Source organism: Podarcis filfolensis (genome assembly GCF_964270895.1).
Source record: "Podarcis filfolensis genome assembly, chromosome: Z".
In the NCBI taxonomy this organism is placed as follows: Eukaryota; Metazoa; Chordata; class Lepidosauria; order Squamata; family Lacertidae; genus Podarcis; species Podarcis filfolensis.
In genome coordinates this window covers 29,077,608-29,094,853 of record NC_139617.1, presented here as the reverse complement: position 1 = coordinate 29,094,853, position 17,246 = coordinate 29,077,608, and the positions used below count along the sequence as shown (strand labels likewise).

The 17,246-nt window shown below is 42.7% G+C and overlaps 1 protein-coding gene across 12 annotated transcripts in view; it reads left to right on the top strand.

The window, feature by feature from the left end:
- ATRX (ATRX chromatin remodeler) overlaps positions 1–17,246 on the top strand; it is a 91,875-nt gene that overhangs the window by 2,921 nt on the left and 71,708 nt on the right. For 11 of the 12 annotated variants that reach the window (XM_083596228.1, XM_083596229.1, XM_083596232.1 and 8 more), the window contains exons 2-4: positions 11,930–12,030; positions 14,622–14,689; positions 15,551–15,603. In XM_083596228.1, the coding sequence (XP_083452354.1) occupies positions 11,930–12,030; positions 14,622–14,689; positions 15,551–15,603 (222 nt within the window). Of the gene's footprint in view, positions 1–10,037; positions 10,111–11,929; positions 12,031–14,621; positions 14,690–15,550; positions 15,604–17,246 lie in introns of all 12 variants that reach the window. The other variant, XM_083596233.1, reaches the window with a different exon arrangement.

Below are 17,246 nucleotides of genomic sequence, written 5' to 3'. Positions count from 1 at the left end.
TATTTCACAATGTGACCATTACAAGTTGGCTGCACATGGAATTAGAATTCCCTATCGTAAATTATAGTATTCACAGTTGAGAGAGAGTATACAATGGTACCTCGGGTTACATACGCTTCAGGTTACATACGCTTCAGGTTACAGACTCCGCTAACCCAGAAATAGTGCTTCAGGTTAAGAACTTTGCTTCAGGATGAGAACAGAAATCGTGCTCCAGCGGCGTGGCAGCAGCAGGAGGCCCCATTAGCTAAAGTGGTGCTTCAGGTTAAGAACCGTTTCAGGTTAAGTACGGACCTCCGGAACGAATTAAGTACTTAACCTGAGGTACCACTGTATAAATATATAATTTCTTTTCTCTTCCACACCGATTGGTGAATCCTAAAGCTCAGACTTATCTGCATTGTAAAAAAAAAAAAAGAAACTGAGTTCTTCTGTATTGAAACATGTTCACACACCTACACTTGCACTTCTTATCTGTACCAAAATTCCATTCTCTCCCACTTCATGATTTTGCAGCCTAGCTATAAAATACTCCCCCTGAAAACTACAGCAGTCTGCCTGACAAAGAATTCCAGAAGAAGGGTCAGCAGTGGTGGTGGTGGCTGCTGCTAAGATAGAGGCATGGCAACCTCAGTGCCTAGGCGGTAAGCTTGCACCATCTTGCCTGCCTGCCATTGGTGAAGGGTTTTGGGGGTGTACACTCCCCCAAAGTCCCTGGGCCAGAGGCTGCCATGCCTGCCCCAAACCACCAACTGGGCGCCAAAGTTGGAAGATCAAATCTGGTACAGGGAGGGAGGCAGCCCATGGTATCTGGTGCCCCAGGTTCCCCCCCCCCCGCAGGCTCCCCACAAACCTTTCAGAGACGGCTGTGCATCCAAAGGGACCACCCAAAGCACCCAGCTCAATGAGCCCTGGCCGTCTGAAGCCCAGCCCTGGGGGTGCTAGGTGGCTTATATCTCTGCAGCCCAGCCAAGACGAACTCCAAGTGAGGATGGCTCCCACTGCAGCAGTTCCTAGTGTCCTGGAACTGTCTGCACTCAAATCACCTGCTCCCTGGGAGGTTGTGTTGCTCTGGAGCCCTGGCAGCCTAGGGATGCTGCCAGGCTCCAAGCTGGCCCAAGAGCACAGCCTGGCGGCTCCAACAATCTCTAGCAGTGGTGGAGGAACAGCAGCAGTAGCTTGCGCCTTTGGCTATGGCACACGCTCTCCTCCGGCCTTGCTCATGCTGCCCTGGGTGGAGTTAGAGGGTGGGGAGATGGAGGGCCGCTAAAAACTGTGGTTTGCATGTTGGACCACCCTTATCTATATTGTAATCATTGTAATCAATGATTTTTTAAAAAGGATTTTTTTTATTTAAATCAGATTTTTTAAAATAAAATGCTTCTGGAGAAAAAATCTTTCTAAAGATAGTTTTCTATATAAGTTACATTATAGTCCAAAGGCTTTTCATCAGGAAATATGGATTTGTTTTAAGTTTTTCATGTGTGCTAAAACTCACACACATTTAATTAAAAAATTTTTAATTAAAAAATGTTTAACCACATCAGTTAACAAACATGGATACATATGCTATAATGTTATTGCTTTAATTAAATAAATGGTTTAAATTGTTATTAAGGAAATGATTATTTTTCTTCTTCCAATAAAGTACAGCAGAAAAGTTGTCCAAATACAAACAGTTAACTTATTAAACCTCACAATAATTTCATAATTATCTGTGTATTTCTAATAGTATAAACATTTTTGTTATCTCTAAAACCTACTCTGAAAATTTATTCTTCCAAAAATGAAACCTTTATATGGTTGTAAATATTAAGATTATACCAGCAAGAATGAGTCTTTCTGTAAAAAAATATGATTTAAATCAAGTCTTACTGACCAGTGATTTAAATCAAGTCTTACTAACTACAGTCATACCTCGGGTTGAATGTGCTTCAGGTTGAGCGCTTTTGGGTTGTACTCAGTGGCAACCCGGAAGTAACGGAGCATGTTACTTCTGGGTTTGGCCGCTCGCGCATGCGCAGACACTCAAAATGACATCACATGCATGCGCGGAAGCGGCAAAACGTGACACGCGCAGACGCGCCATCGCGTCTTACGTTCCATTCAGGATGAGAATGGGGTCCGGAACGGATCCCGTTCGCATCCCAAGGTACCACTGTGGTGATTTAAGTCGTGATTTAAATTGATTTGATTTAAATCAAATACACCCTGGTTGTAATCCACTAGGGGTTTTTGTGATGGTGTTGAAGGGTCTGGAAATAGACTGAGCTGTTATAGGGGTTTGTGGCAGACACAAATGTGTTCCTTTGGTAAAGTTGCTGTACTGTGTGGAAAAAGAATGGTAGACAAGCCTTGGAAAGAAAGAAAAGGAGTCAAACAAGGCACACTTGGAAGTTGATTGCTGGTTTGGGATGGGATGTAGCTCACATAAACAAGTGGAAAACGAACTGAACTGAGATGATAGGGCCAGCAGGTGCAAAGGTAAGGGAAGCTGAAGGCCTACCATACATTAGAAATAAATCTTTGCCTGCAAGTTTTTATTAGGAATCTGTTCCCACAAGGTCTTGAATTATTGCTAATAATGGAAATTACATAGTTCTTATAACATGTATGGTCAATGTTTTGAAGAAGAGTGCAGTAATCTTCTTGTGTGTTATTAGTATCTTCAATTTTTAATGGACTTTGGTAGAAACATGGTAAAACAAAAGAATACTTTTCCTGTAAAGAAACCAACTTAATTATTTATTTGTAAGTTTGCATCCTGCCCTATCTTCCGGCTGTTAGAGAGCCCCAAAATACATATTGTTTAGAAGGAGTTATATACAGTGGTACCTCGGGTTAAGTACTTAATTCGTTCCAGAGGTCCGTACTTAACCTGAAACTGTTCTTAACCTGAAGCACCACTTTAGCTAATGGGGCCTCCTGCTGCTGCCGCGCCGCTGGAGCACGATTTCTGTTCTCATCCTGAAGCAAAGTTCTTAATCTGAAACACTATTTTTGGGTTAGCGGAGTCTGTAACCTGAAGCATATGTAACCCGAGGTACCACTGTAATAGTTTGAAGAGAGGCCTGGATGACTATTCTACAGTGTAAGAAATCCTCAATTGGACCAACAACTGGTGCGGGTCCAGTTCCGACCATGTGGAGATCTCTGCGTGGTGACTGATATCTCTGGCTGGCCCCAGGCTTCCTATGCAGGTAAGCAGAAGAGCTTATTTACTGCATTTATATCCTATCTTTTTCTCCAAGGAGTACACAGTTCAGCCTCCTCCTCAGTTAATCCCTACAACCACTTTGTGAAGTTGGTTAAGAGGCTGTGACTGGCCCTGGATCACCCAGTGAGCCTCCTAGAGTACTTCTGTGGGGCAGCTATATAAATTAAGTATGTAAATCAATATGGGGAAAGAAAATACCACTTAGAGAATGATCTGAAATATTTTTCTTGAAGCTTGAATTTGTTTTATTCTTGATTGTTAGATGTTTGAATGTGATGTAAATTACTTTGATATTTTTCTTTGAAATATAAGGTGGTATATAAATGAAATTAATAATAATAATAATAGTACAGTCGTACCTTGGTTCTCAAATGGAATCCATTCCAGAAGTCTGTTCGACTTCAAAAATGTTAGAAAACCAAAGCACGGCTTCTGATTGGCTGCAGGAGAATTCCTGCACTCAGTTGGAAGCCACAGCAGACGTTTGGCTTCCAAAGAAAGTTCACAAACTGGAACACTTACTTCTGGGTTTGCGGCGTTCAGGAACCAAAACGTTTGAGCCACAATGCATTTGAGAACCAAGGTATGATTGTAATAATGTTTCATTGCAAAAATAAAATGACACCTAGACATTCTGTTGTGGTGCCCGTAACTCAAGGTGCCATTGGGCGATTAGTTTATATACCTGAGTTTCTACTACAGTGGTACCTTGGGTTAAGAACGTAATTCGTTCTGGAGGTCCATTCTTAACCTGAAGCACCACTTTAGCTAATGGGGCCTCCCGTTGCTGCTGCGCCACCGCTGCGCGATTTCTGTTCTCATCCTGAAGCAAAGTTCTTAACCCGAGGTACTATTTCTGGGTTAGCAGAGTCTGTAACCTGAAGCGTCTGTAACCCGAGGTACCACTGTATATCCCCCCCATGCTGCTTCATCCCCCCAAAGAAAAGGCTTAGCCGTTTTGCGTGTCTCAAAACCCCGTCATCCCCGCATGCTAACATACCAAACACAAGTGGAACAAATTAAAAAAAATTCTCTGCCTTACAGAAAACCTTGATTGCCTTTGCTTGCCAAGGTTTCTCTTCCCCCAACCCCTTCCATTTTAAATTAAGCTTAGAGAAAACTGGGAGAGAGCTTAAGTACAGGCACCTCCCCATTTAAACTGGGGTTATGTTCCGAGGCATCATGCGTTTTAGAGAAATTGCGCATATTGGGAGCACCATTGAAAAAGCCTGCAAACACACTCTGAACCTCTGGAAACCCTTTAAAAAACCCAAACTCCACCACAGTTGCTCCCTCCAAACCTCTTAGTTCAAACTTCCAACTCTCCACAGGTCTCAAAGATAGGTGCAGAGGCGCCTGTATTGCGCTTGCCAAGGCTCCTGGCAATGCTAGATGCTATTTTGCACCATTTTTGCCTTTGTCATACTCTCTTAGGGCCATTTTTGCCCCTTTTTGTGCCACTTCCAGTTTTGCAGTGATTCACACGTGCAGTTGTGCATGCCTTGAATGCACGTAAATGGGGAGTTGCCTGCATACAGAGCCTTGAGAAATGTGGTTTCTTCTTCTCCCCCCCCCCTCCTCCTCCTCCTCCCTCCTTCGCCCACTCCCTGCCCCCAAGAAGAGAAACAGTTGATTTCAATAAATCGGCTCATCCTAAATCAAGGAAGAACTGGTGACTGTTTTGTTCTGCTCCACTTCCCAAAAGCCACACCATATATCCATATACAGTGGTACCTCGGGTTACATACGCTTCAGGTTACATACGCTTCAGGTTGCAGACTCTGCTAACCCAGAAATAGTGCTTCAGGTTAAGAACTTTGCTTCAGGATGAGAACAGAAATCGTGCTCCAGTGGCACGGCAGCAGCAGGAGGCCCCATTAGCTAAAGTGGTGCTTCAGGTTAAGAACAGTTTCAGGTTAAGAACAGACCTCCGGAACGAATTAAGTACTTAACCCGAGATACCACTGTACAATACTATATATATATTTTAAACATTCCCCTTCACCATCTCTCAACTGGACAAATCAGTTCTGCTTGGCACAAAATCTACAAAGTGCCTTCTGGAAAGACTTTTGTTGTTTTTATTAACTGGATTTCTTCTCCCCCTCTTTATCTCCTTTTGTTCTCTACTCGCCCTAAAATCCATCTTGGAAAGAAGTAGGAGATTCTTGTTCTCCTTAGCATTTCTGGATAACCTAATTATGCAAACCACTCATTTAATAATAATACTTGTAAAAGTAAATGGATTTAGGTCAATTGCTTGTGAAATAATTTGTGTTCGTTGGGGAAAGAGGTTGAGGGGGAGGAGTCTAAAGGAGTCTACTGGCACTAATTTTAATAAAGTGCTGGTTCCTCTCCTTCGCCAATATGAATTATGAAAATAGTCACCACACCTGCAGAAATAGGGGAGAGTGGGGAGATTAATATTTTTTCCCTGCTATATCCATTGCACTCTTAATACATATATGTATCCTAAAAGGTCCATGGCGTCACGGAAGATTCGGACATGACTAAACGACTAAACAAATCCTAAAAGGAAAAAAAATGGGAGAATTGGGAGGGAGAATAGAGATATAAAAGAATGGATTTGTAAGGGGATTTCGAAGAAGTAAAACCCTGGAATATATTCTCTTTATCTTTTCTCCAAGTGTGGTGGCACATTTCCCAAGCATGGTCCCCCCCCCCCCCGCCTTCTGTCCTTGGATGACAGGGTAAAGACACAATGGAGAGGACAAAAGTTGTCGTCTTCACACTTTTTGGTGGGAAAATACTTTTTAAAAAATTACTACTTTTATAACAAAACAGTGACGTGTCCTTTCACCCTAGCCTTAACAATTACACACACAAATGGTTTTAGCCATTCAGGTCCCCAATCCATGCATGTTTTACTTGGGGGAAGCCCCATTGAACTTGGGTCTTCTGAGAAAAAAGCAGGCGCCAGATCAGGGCTGGAAACAACTCTCCCCCTCCCCACAAATGCCACCTGCCTGCTACTTCTCTGTCTCACTCTTTCTCAGTCTCCATCCCTCTGATAGTGGTGGCCCCTTCATGCCCTGTGCTTGGACATGCTCATCCTCTCTGGGGGTGGGAGAGAGGAAAACTGATTTGTTCCAGAGAGAAGTCCCAGCCAGCTAGATGTTGGAAAAGTCAGGCGCCAGTCAGGGTATGAGAAATCTCAACTAAGTCATGATTGGATGGTTGTTGGGTGCGAAATGCCCCTGGCATTCAGGGAATTTCGAACACTGGAGCTATGCAATATAGGCATGCCCTCTTGCACTGTGTTGCTTCATGGGCCTCTAAGTGAGGTTAGCTTGGTGCAGTTCTCTTGGAAGTGTTCCTGTCATCTAAAGAATGACAGGTGGCTCTAAAATCTAGAACTGCCTTGGAGTAAACTTGGAGTAAAAATGTCTCCAGCCACCCACTTGCTCCACATCATATCTAACTTTATAAATTATCATTTCCCTTATCCCACCCCCTCAGCTCACCTTTGCTGCACAAAAAGCTCATAGTAGGTAGGCTCTACTTCTCAGGAAATTGCTTCAGCTCCCAATCTTTTTGTTTGCTCTTATCTGTAACCCAGTTTACCCTTTTTGTTACAGGGGAAGTAGATGGGTTTGTCTGTTAGATTGTCCTGTCTGGCTGCCCACCCACCCACCCACCCACCTGGGCTTCCTGCAGCAGAGTCTGAAGCTTCATCACCTTCCTATCATGTACATGGTACAGGAAGGGGATATCATGGCACAGGTCAAAGCCTGGTGACTTCATTGTTTGGTGCTTTCAGCAATGCCCCTTGCCCTGTGGTCCTTCCAGCAGTGCTTTGAGGTCAAACACATAATTAGTCAACCTCAGAATATTTTCCTGAACCTTACAGATATTCTAATTATTTGAATTTGGGTGCAGTTTTTTGGACATCCATTGAGAGGGTATCAGATCATTAAGACGGCTACTACTATCCCCAGCACAGGTGTGACCTTAAGTGAAACCAGAATACGAGGAAGTAAATAGATTACTGTCAGACCTGCTAGAGGTGGTGACCGCCTGGGCCTTGGAGTTCCCCAGTCTGTTGGTATTGGGGGACTTCAACGTACATGCGGATGCCGCCCCTTCCTTACAGGCTCTGGATCTGGTGTCTTCCACGGCGACACTAGGGCTCTCTCCATTTGTTTCGGGCCCCACACATAAAGCAGGTCACACGCTGGGCCTGATCTTCGGCGCAGGCGTAGATGTGATCACATCCCCCACTATGGAGCTGCCATGGTCTGATCACTATGCTCTGAAAGCCAGGATTGACTTCCCGCTCCTACCCTGCTTAGGTGGCGATCCTATTTGGGCTCGCCTGCAGAGGCTGATGGATCCTGATAGATTCCATCAGGCCCTGTGGGATCCTGCTCCCCCTGGCGACTCACTGACTGAGCTTGTTGAGGTTTGGAATACCCGGCTCTTGGCGGCCATCAATGAGATCGCATCTAGGCGCCTTCTGTGACCCCGCAGAAACTGGCCCCCCTGGTTTATCGAGGAGCTCTGGAAAATGAAGCGGGACCTCAGACGGCTAGAGCGAGTATGGCAGGATGCCCGCAACTGAGCCTCAAGAACATCTTATAGGGCGTTTATGAAAACCTATGAGATGGCAGTGAAGGCTGCTAAGAAGTCCTACTTCTCAGCCTCCATTGCACCCGCTAGCTCTCGCTCGCCGCAACTGTTTAGTATAATTAGGTCTCTAATGTCCCTAGAGGGACAGCCAATTTAAATATGAATCAAGCACATAGCTGTTAGGCATTTGCAAGCTTTTTTGCGGAAAAAGTCCTGACGCTCCACCGTGACCTCCCTGCCAATTTGGATACAATAATGGAACTGGAGGCTCCTCGAGTGTCCTCGGGTCCACTATTGGACCACTTCAACTGGATACTCCCAGCCGAGGTGGACAAACTCCCCTGTGCCAGAAAGCCCACCACCTGTTGACCCGTGTCTGTCCTGGCTGATTAGAGCATGTCCAGACGAGGTGCGGGCCCCCCGGGTGAGATCATCAATTTGTCCCTTGGCTCTGGGACATTCCCTGGGGAATTGAAGGAGGCAGTGGTGTGTTTGCTCTTAAATAAAACATCATTAGATCCTTTAGATCTATCCAATTACCACCTAGTTTTGAATCTTTTGTTCCTGGGTAAGGTGGCTGAGAGACCAGTTGCTGAACAGCTTGGCGGATTTCTGGATGAAAAATCGGCTTTGGATCCATTCCAGTCCGGTTTTTGCTCTGGTCATTGGATCAAGACGGCTCTGGCCGCCCTAACAGATGACTTCTGTAGGCAGCTGGATTGAGGCGGGTCGGGGCTGTTGATTCTTTAAGATATGTCAGCAGCCTTTGACATAGTCAACCATGAACTTCTAGACCACCCCCTCACCGACATGGGGATTCGGGGCACAGACCTTCAATGGCTGCGCTCATTCCTCTCTGGTTGGGGACTGAGGGTGGCATGGGGGGGAGCTGTTGTCGCACTACTCCTTGGTGTATGTAGTACTGCAGCGTGCAATTCTCTCCCCAATGCTTTTCAACATCTTTATGTGCTCCCTCGCCCAGCTTGTCCAGAATTTTGGTTTGGGTTGCCATCAGCATACTGATGACACCCAGCTCTATCTGTTGATGGAAGGCCATCCCGGCTCAGCCCCAGACACACTGATTAAATGTTTGGAAGCTGTGGTTGGATGGCTACGTGGGAGCCGGTTGAAGTTAAATCCTTCGAAGACAGGGGTCCTTTGGCTCGTTTGGAATGATATGGGGTTGGGGGGACCAACTCCCATCCCTTGCGGGGGCGCAATTAGTGCCAGCGCCTTCCGTCAAGAGTTTGGGTGTAATCTTCGATGCCTCCCTTTCTATGGAGGTGCAGGTTACAGCTACAACAAAGGCGGCATTTTTTCATCTCTGCCAAGCTAAGCAGTTGGTGCCTTACCTCTTTTGCCCTGACCTTGCCACTGCGATCCATGCAATGGTCACCTCCAGGCTTGATTATTGTAACTCACTTTATATGGGGCTGCCCTTGAAGCTGACCCAGAAGTTCCAGCGGGTGCAGAATGCCATGGTGACACTCCTTACGGGGTCTCTGCCATGGGATCACATTCACCCAGTGCTGTAGCAACTGCTTTGACTCCCGGTGGAGTACAGGATCAGGTTTAAGGTGCTGGTTTTAACCTTTAAAGCCCTATACGGCCTAGGACCCTCATACCTACGGGACTGCGTCTTCTGGTATGCCCCACGGGGGACCTTACGGTCTGCTAAGAACAACACTTTGAAGATCCCGGGCCCCAGGGAAATTAGACTGGCATCGACCAGAGCCAGAGCCTTTTCGGCCGTTGCCCCAGCCTGGTGGAACGCTCTCCCACAAGAGACTAGGGCCCTGCGTGATTCAACATCTTTCTTAAGGGCCTGCAAGACGGAGCTGTTCCCCCAGGCCTTTGGGCAGGATGCAGTTTGACTTATTTTCCTTTGTATAAAATAAACCTGAAGGAGGCCCCCAACCCGGTCACAGGTCCTTGTATGCTCAGTGGAAACAGTTGGTCCTGGCAAATATTAACCACTCTCAATTCCAACCTGATAATTGCCACCACAAGATTTTAACTTGTATTTTAATTAATTGATGTCTGTTTTTATACATATTGTGTTGTTTTTATGATGTTAGCCGCTCTGAGCCTGGCGTTGGCCGGGGAGGGCGGGATTCAAATTGTTGTTGTTGTTGTTGTTGTTGTTGTTGTTGTTATTTATTGTGCTGATTAGAGTGGTTCTCGTGTGTTATATTTTGAGAAAAATGTTAAGATTGTGTTTCATCCTCAGCTAGATGATTCTTGGAAGAGGAGTTATCTACCAGCTGCACTGGCTCCCGGTGGAGTACAGGATCAGGTTCAAGGTGCTGGTTTTAACTTTTAAAGCCCTATACGGCCTAGGACCCTTGTACCTGCGGGAACGCCTCTCCTGGTATGTCCCATGGAGGACCTTATGGTCTTCAAACAAAAACACCTTGGAGGTCCCAGGCCACAGAGAGGTTAGGCTGGTCTCAACCAGAGCCAGGGCTTTTTCGGCTGTGGCTCCAATCTGGTAGAACGCTCTGTCACAAGAGACTAGGGCCCTGTGGGATTTGACATCTTTCCGCAGGGCCTGCAAGACAGAGCTGTTCCACCAGGCCTTTGGCCAAGGCACAGCCTGACCCCCTCCTTTGGTAATTCTTCACAGAACTCTAGCCCAATGGTTGCCATCAATTTGATTTGAACTGATTTTATAATGAATTGATTTTAGAATGCTGTATTATTTTACTGTTGTTAGCCGCTCTGAGCCCGGCTTCGGCTGGGGAGGGCGGGATATAAATTTATTATTATTATTATTATTATTATTATTATTATTATTATTGGCATGATAATGTAGCAGAAGCTGTATTTTAAAGCTCTTGATCCATGTGGTGGGCTCTGCACACACAGAAATTTCACATCCCAGTTATATGCTCATATTTGCAGACACTGCATGCAAAAGGGGTACATTTGTTAAATTTTGTTGAATACTTTTTGGAGTGTCCATGGATGGAACTGTTCTTTGTTGATTTAACTTGTCAGAATTAGTCCTGACCAGCTTTGGAAATTAACCAGGCACCAAGTGCATTTTGCACATGGCTATCAGCCACCTGTGACCAATTGAAGATGCCTGGGCACCAGGATGGTACCTGATGTCTCCACTATCTGGAGGTTCATGCCTTGGGATCCTTGGATTTTGCCAGTTTTCACAGACCAACACATTTTTGGAATTCTATCCATGATATTTTATCTGTACAATCAGAATGAATTTCAGGAACCAAAAAGTTGAATGGAAAGATACAACTTTTGAGCCTTCTGGCTCCAAAATGGCAACTAGACATTACGTTTTGGTGAAAGTAACCCTGGTTTAAGGAGCCATTTGGCATCTAGCTCATATATTTGAGTTTCTAACACTGGTCCTGACTAGGGCTGGGCAATGTTAGGTTTTCAACATTGCAATGTATCATCAGCCAAACATCGTGTTTGGGGTGAAACTGCTTTAGCTCTCATCGCGGGAGCTGAGGCACTTTCACCCAAACGTCTGGTGGGCTGGGGCCAATGCAGTTGACTCCAGCCTGCTGCTCACCTCCTGAGCCAGCCCTGATGTCCCAGGGCTCCTTTCTGAGGTTGCCTTCGCTTGTGCAGGGTTGGCAGGCTACTCTGCACCTTTCTCCCTGAAGTTGGACCAGGCTACAGTAGCCAACAGCAGAGGGTCTTAGGAGCAGCGGCAGTTTCACCAGTGATATATTGTTGAGTGAAGCTTTCATTGTGGTCTGTTCCTCATACTGATCCTGGGCGATAAGTTGCTACATCACCCAGGCCTAGTCCTGATCCTGAAATGGTTTGACGAGAATGTCATTAGGCTTCTCAGATATTGGGGCATAGAACATTCCAAGGAGGTAGATAGAACATGCATAGCAGTCAAGTGTGTAGACCTTGGAAGACAGGAGAACAGAATGAGTTTGTTTCTCCCCCCCATCCTTCACTCCCCCTTTCACTTGAGGCTTATATTTGTTTCTTAACCCAAGAGATGTCTCGAAAACTGGACACTGCTATTTTTGAGAGAGTTTGAGATTGCATGTCATAATGGAAATAGACCTTGCTACACACTGACAATATTTACAAAAAGGCAAACATTCAAATGGTGCATTTTTTTTTAAACAGTGAAAGCAAGTTGACTACATTGGTGCAGAAGCTTCATGACTTTTTGGCTCACTCATCAGAAGAATCTGAGGATGCAAAGTCTCCTCCAAGATTAACTATAGGTAAAACAGCCTTACTATTTAAAACCTGTTCAGATCTGTGCTCCTTGTATGTTCATTCTGTCATGCCATTCAGCAAAACTATTTAGTTCTGAAATATAATTCTTGATGACTCTGAGAGGTGAGTTGTACCTTCTTTGATGTATTGTTTAGGCATCTGTAACTTAGGGAGTAACCTTGTGCAGAGTAAGTTTGTATAAGTTGATCTGCACCAGATCCAACCCCCTGCTGTGCCTAAGCGTGGTGGATGGAAAACAAGCCTTTAGAATAGTGTTATAGGCTGGGTCACATGACTGAGCTGAACAGGCTTCAGATCCAGCCTAAGCACCTCCTTTCTGGTATCGCTACACTCCTGGAACATCTTTTGGGGCCTTACACTAAGCTGGACTGAGCCAGGATGAGCAAATTATGCTGGTGTGTTTTTCCTGAGCTGGAGTTGAAGACTTAACGCTGGCTTAGCCAGGAATCAGCTGCATCCTAAACTGCTCATTCTGGCTGATCTTGCCACCAATATGACTAAATCATTCACTTTATTAATAAATACGTTAATAAATATGTCAGATATGTTTACCTTAGTCTGTGTTCAGTGTTTCCATAGTTCTTTATATTAGTTCTGCTTACACAGCTCTAAGTAGTATATGGTATTACCTTTCTGCCCATGCCAACCTTAGTTCTCATGTATTACATTGAATGTTGCTAGGAGTTTTGTGGCTAATTCAGAAACTGTTGCAAAATAACATAGAAATAACTGCTACATTATCAGATCTGGGGAATTCTAATGATTAATGCTAATTACTGTAAAATAAACCCCCTACTAAGATATGAGTGAGTAGGGATCCTTTCATACATGGGCAAGGTTTGTGTGACAAGGTCTGCTCATGTATGAAAACAAAACTGAACATGTTACATGAAGAAAAACCAATCATTTCAAGTAGATGAAAGTGTTGTGCTGGACACAGGATTGCAGCCTTCCAGCTTTCTTTTTATTCTGTCTTCATTCTTTCAGTTTTCAGGTTACTTGATGTTCAGTATCTCTTTAGATTACTAGTGTCTAGTAGTTTGTACTTGGGATTTGAGAGGCTAGACTTTATAGGTACAGGTATAGGCCCACCACTTTCACGAGGGTTGGGTCCTTGTGCAAAGGCGAGATTGCACAAAGTCAGGAACCCCTGGAACCACCCTCCTGCAGGTGGAGGACTGCTTACTGGAGTCTGGGAAGGTCACAGGAGGGTCTTGAGATTGTCTTAGGACCTAGTAAGTGAGGAGGTGCCTTGCTGGAAGCTGGTAAGGAAGGTGCCACCATGCTTACTGGGCTTTGGGAAGACAGCGCCAGGACACTGGGATTCTGCCAAGCTTTGGGAAGGAGACATGAGGGCTCCGGCACAATACAGAGCCCTTGCACTGCATTCCCAAAGCTGGGTAAATGAGGAACATATAAAACTACTTTCAGAGTAGCCTTATATGTCCTAGCAATGAGAAAGTTATGCTGAACCTTTTTGACTCAAAACTCTGTTGCCTGTCAAGGGTATTTTTAAAATGTAAATAATCAGGAGAACTTTATAACTTTAATTTTTGATAATTTGCAGTTCTGAAAAATTGAATGATTTATCTTATTTTTGCGTTTGTTTTTTGATTTACATTATAAATTGCCGTTGGCTGTAAACAATGTAATCTGACTTATTTACATTTTAAATCTGACTGATTTACATTTTTATGCAAATATTGGTGCTAAAAATGATGACCATCTGTTTTTGCATTGGAGAATCACTCTTTTCCACAAACTGCAGATATGGATTAATTTTTGTCTAAGCAAAAAATGTGGTTGCCATGGAAATGTGGAGGGTGGGGGCAGTGTTAGAAATTGAGATATGAAAGCCAGAAGCTAAATGGCACCTTAAACCTAGATTATGGCCGCAAGAATGAAATGTCTAGGCATTTTTTATAACAAGAATGCAAAGCTAAAAATGAATGAACTGCAGCTAAAATATTGTGTTCATTTTTCAAATGGTCTAGTCTTTCATTTGCCCACCCCCCTAATATTCTCTTCTCTAGTCTTCAGAGAGTAGCTGGAAGAGGGGAGGCAGAAAAAGGTCTTCCTTCCACTCTTCAGGTTTAATCTGAAATCTTAGAGCTCAGAAACAGCTCGCACTAATGAAATTCCCTGTTGCAAAATGCACCTGGAACAAGGGGAGTTTCAAACACTGGGCAGGGGGAGCATGTACTGTTGTGTACCTTTGGAAAGAAGTACCCCTTGGTTCATTAGTAGCTGACACTCCTCTCTCTCTCTCCCTTGTCCCCCACTTTTTCCAGAGGGAAATGGGGAATTGGCCTGCATTGTTGGTTGTCACTTTCTAAAGGTACTCTGTGACAATCTGATTTTATTTTCTGAAGAGAATCCTTGGTTTTTAGTGTTTCTTTCTGATTTGATCTAGTACTAAATAAATACAACCCAGCCAGGATCTGTTTGAGTTGTTTGTGGAAGATAGTACAGTACTTTGCCTACAGTGTAGTTATATGCATTGTTTCTGTTTTGTGTATTGTGAATCATTACTATCCATCTTTACGCGTGAACATATTCCATCCGTTTCTTACAGATAAATTTGCTATGACGGAAAATATTCCAACTCCAGTTCCAACTCCAATGGAAAACTGCAGGGAAGAAGTAAGAACAATTTAGTAGCTTAGTTTATAATAATGAAAAACAGTTGCGGAAAGTGGTGATTGATTTCGTATGAGCTCAGATTGCTTAGGTTACTTTCTCTATGGTGTGTAAGAGTGAATTTGTATAGAGTATCTATTTAGAAATAATTTTGTTTATAATTTTGGAAATTCCCAGGATGTATAGTGCAGCTTTAATAAGCCAGTGATAACAAATGAACCACAACAATAATAACTTGGTTTTATTTTTTGGTATTTTGAAAACTTGAGGAATTATCTTATATTCAGCATATAAATTCAGTATTTTTTCAGTTCTTTCATTTTTATGAGATCCAGCTATTGGTTTCTGGTTTTTTGTTTCAGAGGCAATTTTCTTCTTACAAATAATTTTAATAAATTGTTTGTGCCCATTAAGCATCTCAACTGTGACTTTTAATTTTGTGGAGGATGTTAATTTTACTGATTTTAGGATTACTTAACCTAGAAAGATTGTATGTTCTGGCCTGTGGTTCATAATATTCATGCAAACTATATTGTTCATATGGACAGTGCTTTCCTGTATGAGATTTACAGATGTGCAAACCTTCCTGCTCTTGCTATACTTTATTAATGTGGCTGAAAGCAGTTGGTAAGATCATCAAGATTTGAAGTCTAGTGTTTACTTTTATACAATTATTTAATTCCATTGCATTTTATAGTTTATATCTAAACCTCAAGCCCAGTTAGTTACATTTACATATATAAAAGTAGGTTAGAGTTGTCCTTAAACTTCATAGTAAGTTATGTATAAATTGATGTGCATGCATAGGGATGTTTAATTGTATATGGCTTGCGATTTTGTGTTTCCTCTCCCTTTCATATTCAGGGTAGCAGCTCTTCTGAAAAGTCCAAATCGCTATGTTCACCACGTTCCAAAAGGTTAGTTTGATATTCTGTTTACCAGTTTGAATTGCTTGCTACAGTGAGTCTGAAGGAACAACTCATTGTCTGTTAGAATCCATGGTGGATTAAGAAATAGTACATGTTACTATGTTACATATTTTTCTGTTTTTATACTGTAACCTGCCCTGTGATCCTTGGAAGAAGGGTGGTATATAACCCCTCCTTAAATTCTTATTTATTTTTAAAAACTTAAATACAAAACATAAAAAGTGAGTTTTTTATATAAAAAATGAAGAAAGAGAAAGAAGTGTATATTACTAAAACAAATGTTAACAGTTAACAAACACAATTTTAAACCTTCTGTATTTTGTGTAAATGAGTTCCAAATTTCATTATACATATCCATGCAAAGTCTACGTCAATAAGCAATCTGCTCATAGGTGGCAACAGTAGTCAGCTTCAATCCATTGAATAAGTGGAGCCATACATTTATCGCTCCAGTGCAGCAATATCAGTCTTTTGCCCATAGTAAGGGCACGGAGAATCCAATTACGTTGTCCAGCTGTCAAATTCCATATAGTAGGTATGTAGTTCAAAAGAACATTATCATCTGAAAATTTTAGCTTTTTTTGCACAGACATATTTATATAATTCACTACTTTTTTCCAAAACATAGTAAGTATAGGACATTGTAAAAATGTGTGTTTTAAAGAAGCATTATTTCCAACATACTGCTGTCTCAAGACAGTCCTTTTCTATACAAACGTAGTGGAGACCAATAAATTCTAAATATTATTTTCTGTTGTGTAAGTAATGATTTAAGGTTCATTGACACCCTTGCTATAGAAGTTAAAACACTCCCATTGTCAAGGCAATATACGAACCTCCAATTCTTTATTCCATTCATTTCTTAACATCTCCATATGAAATTGATTTATTTGTAACAAATATCTGTAAAAAGTAATCATGGGTTTTTTTTAGTTCTAAAGGATTTAACCAGTTTTTTTAGTATCTCAGGTGTCTCAGAAGCTGAAAATGCTGCTGGTCCAAACATAATTGTTAAAAAATGTTGTAGTTGTAAATATTGCCATTGGATTACATCCGATAGCTGATATTTATCTCATAACACAATGTAAAAATTCATTGTCATATTTCAGTTGATCCAAAGTCAATACATCCACGTCCATCCAATTTTCCTTATCACCATATTTTTCTTAATTTTTGATGGCTTTCTCCGTAAAGTCAATTTACCGTGGGAAAAGGGGTCAAGTTGTTTTTATTAGGCATCACATTCCATAACTTTCTAACAGACATACAGTCGTACCTTGGTTCTTGAATGCCTTGGTACTTGTACGTTTTGGCTCCCAAACGCTGCAAACCCTGAAGTAAGTTTTCTGGTTTCTGAACGTTTTTCAGAAGCCAAATGTTTGACGTGGCTTCCGCTTGAGTGCAGGAAGCTCCTGCAGCCAATCGGAATCCATGCCTTGGTTTTCAAATGGTTTTGGGAGTCAAACGTACTGCCAGAACAGATTAAGTTCGAGAACCAAGATACCACTCTAATTATTTCCAGAGATACCAGAGTTCTAATGTATTTTGATCCTCATACTGTTTATCCAAACAAAAGTGCTATATGTGTATATTCCAAAGTTGTCCAAATTGGAAAAATACAGTGGTGCTAA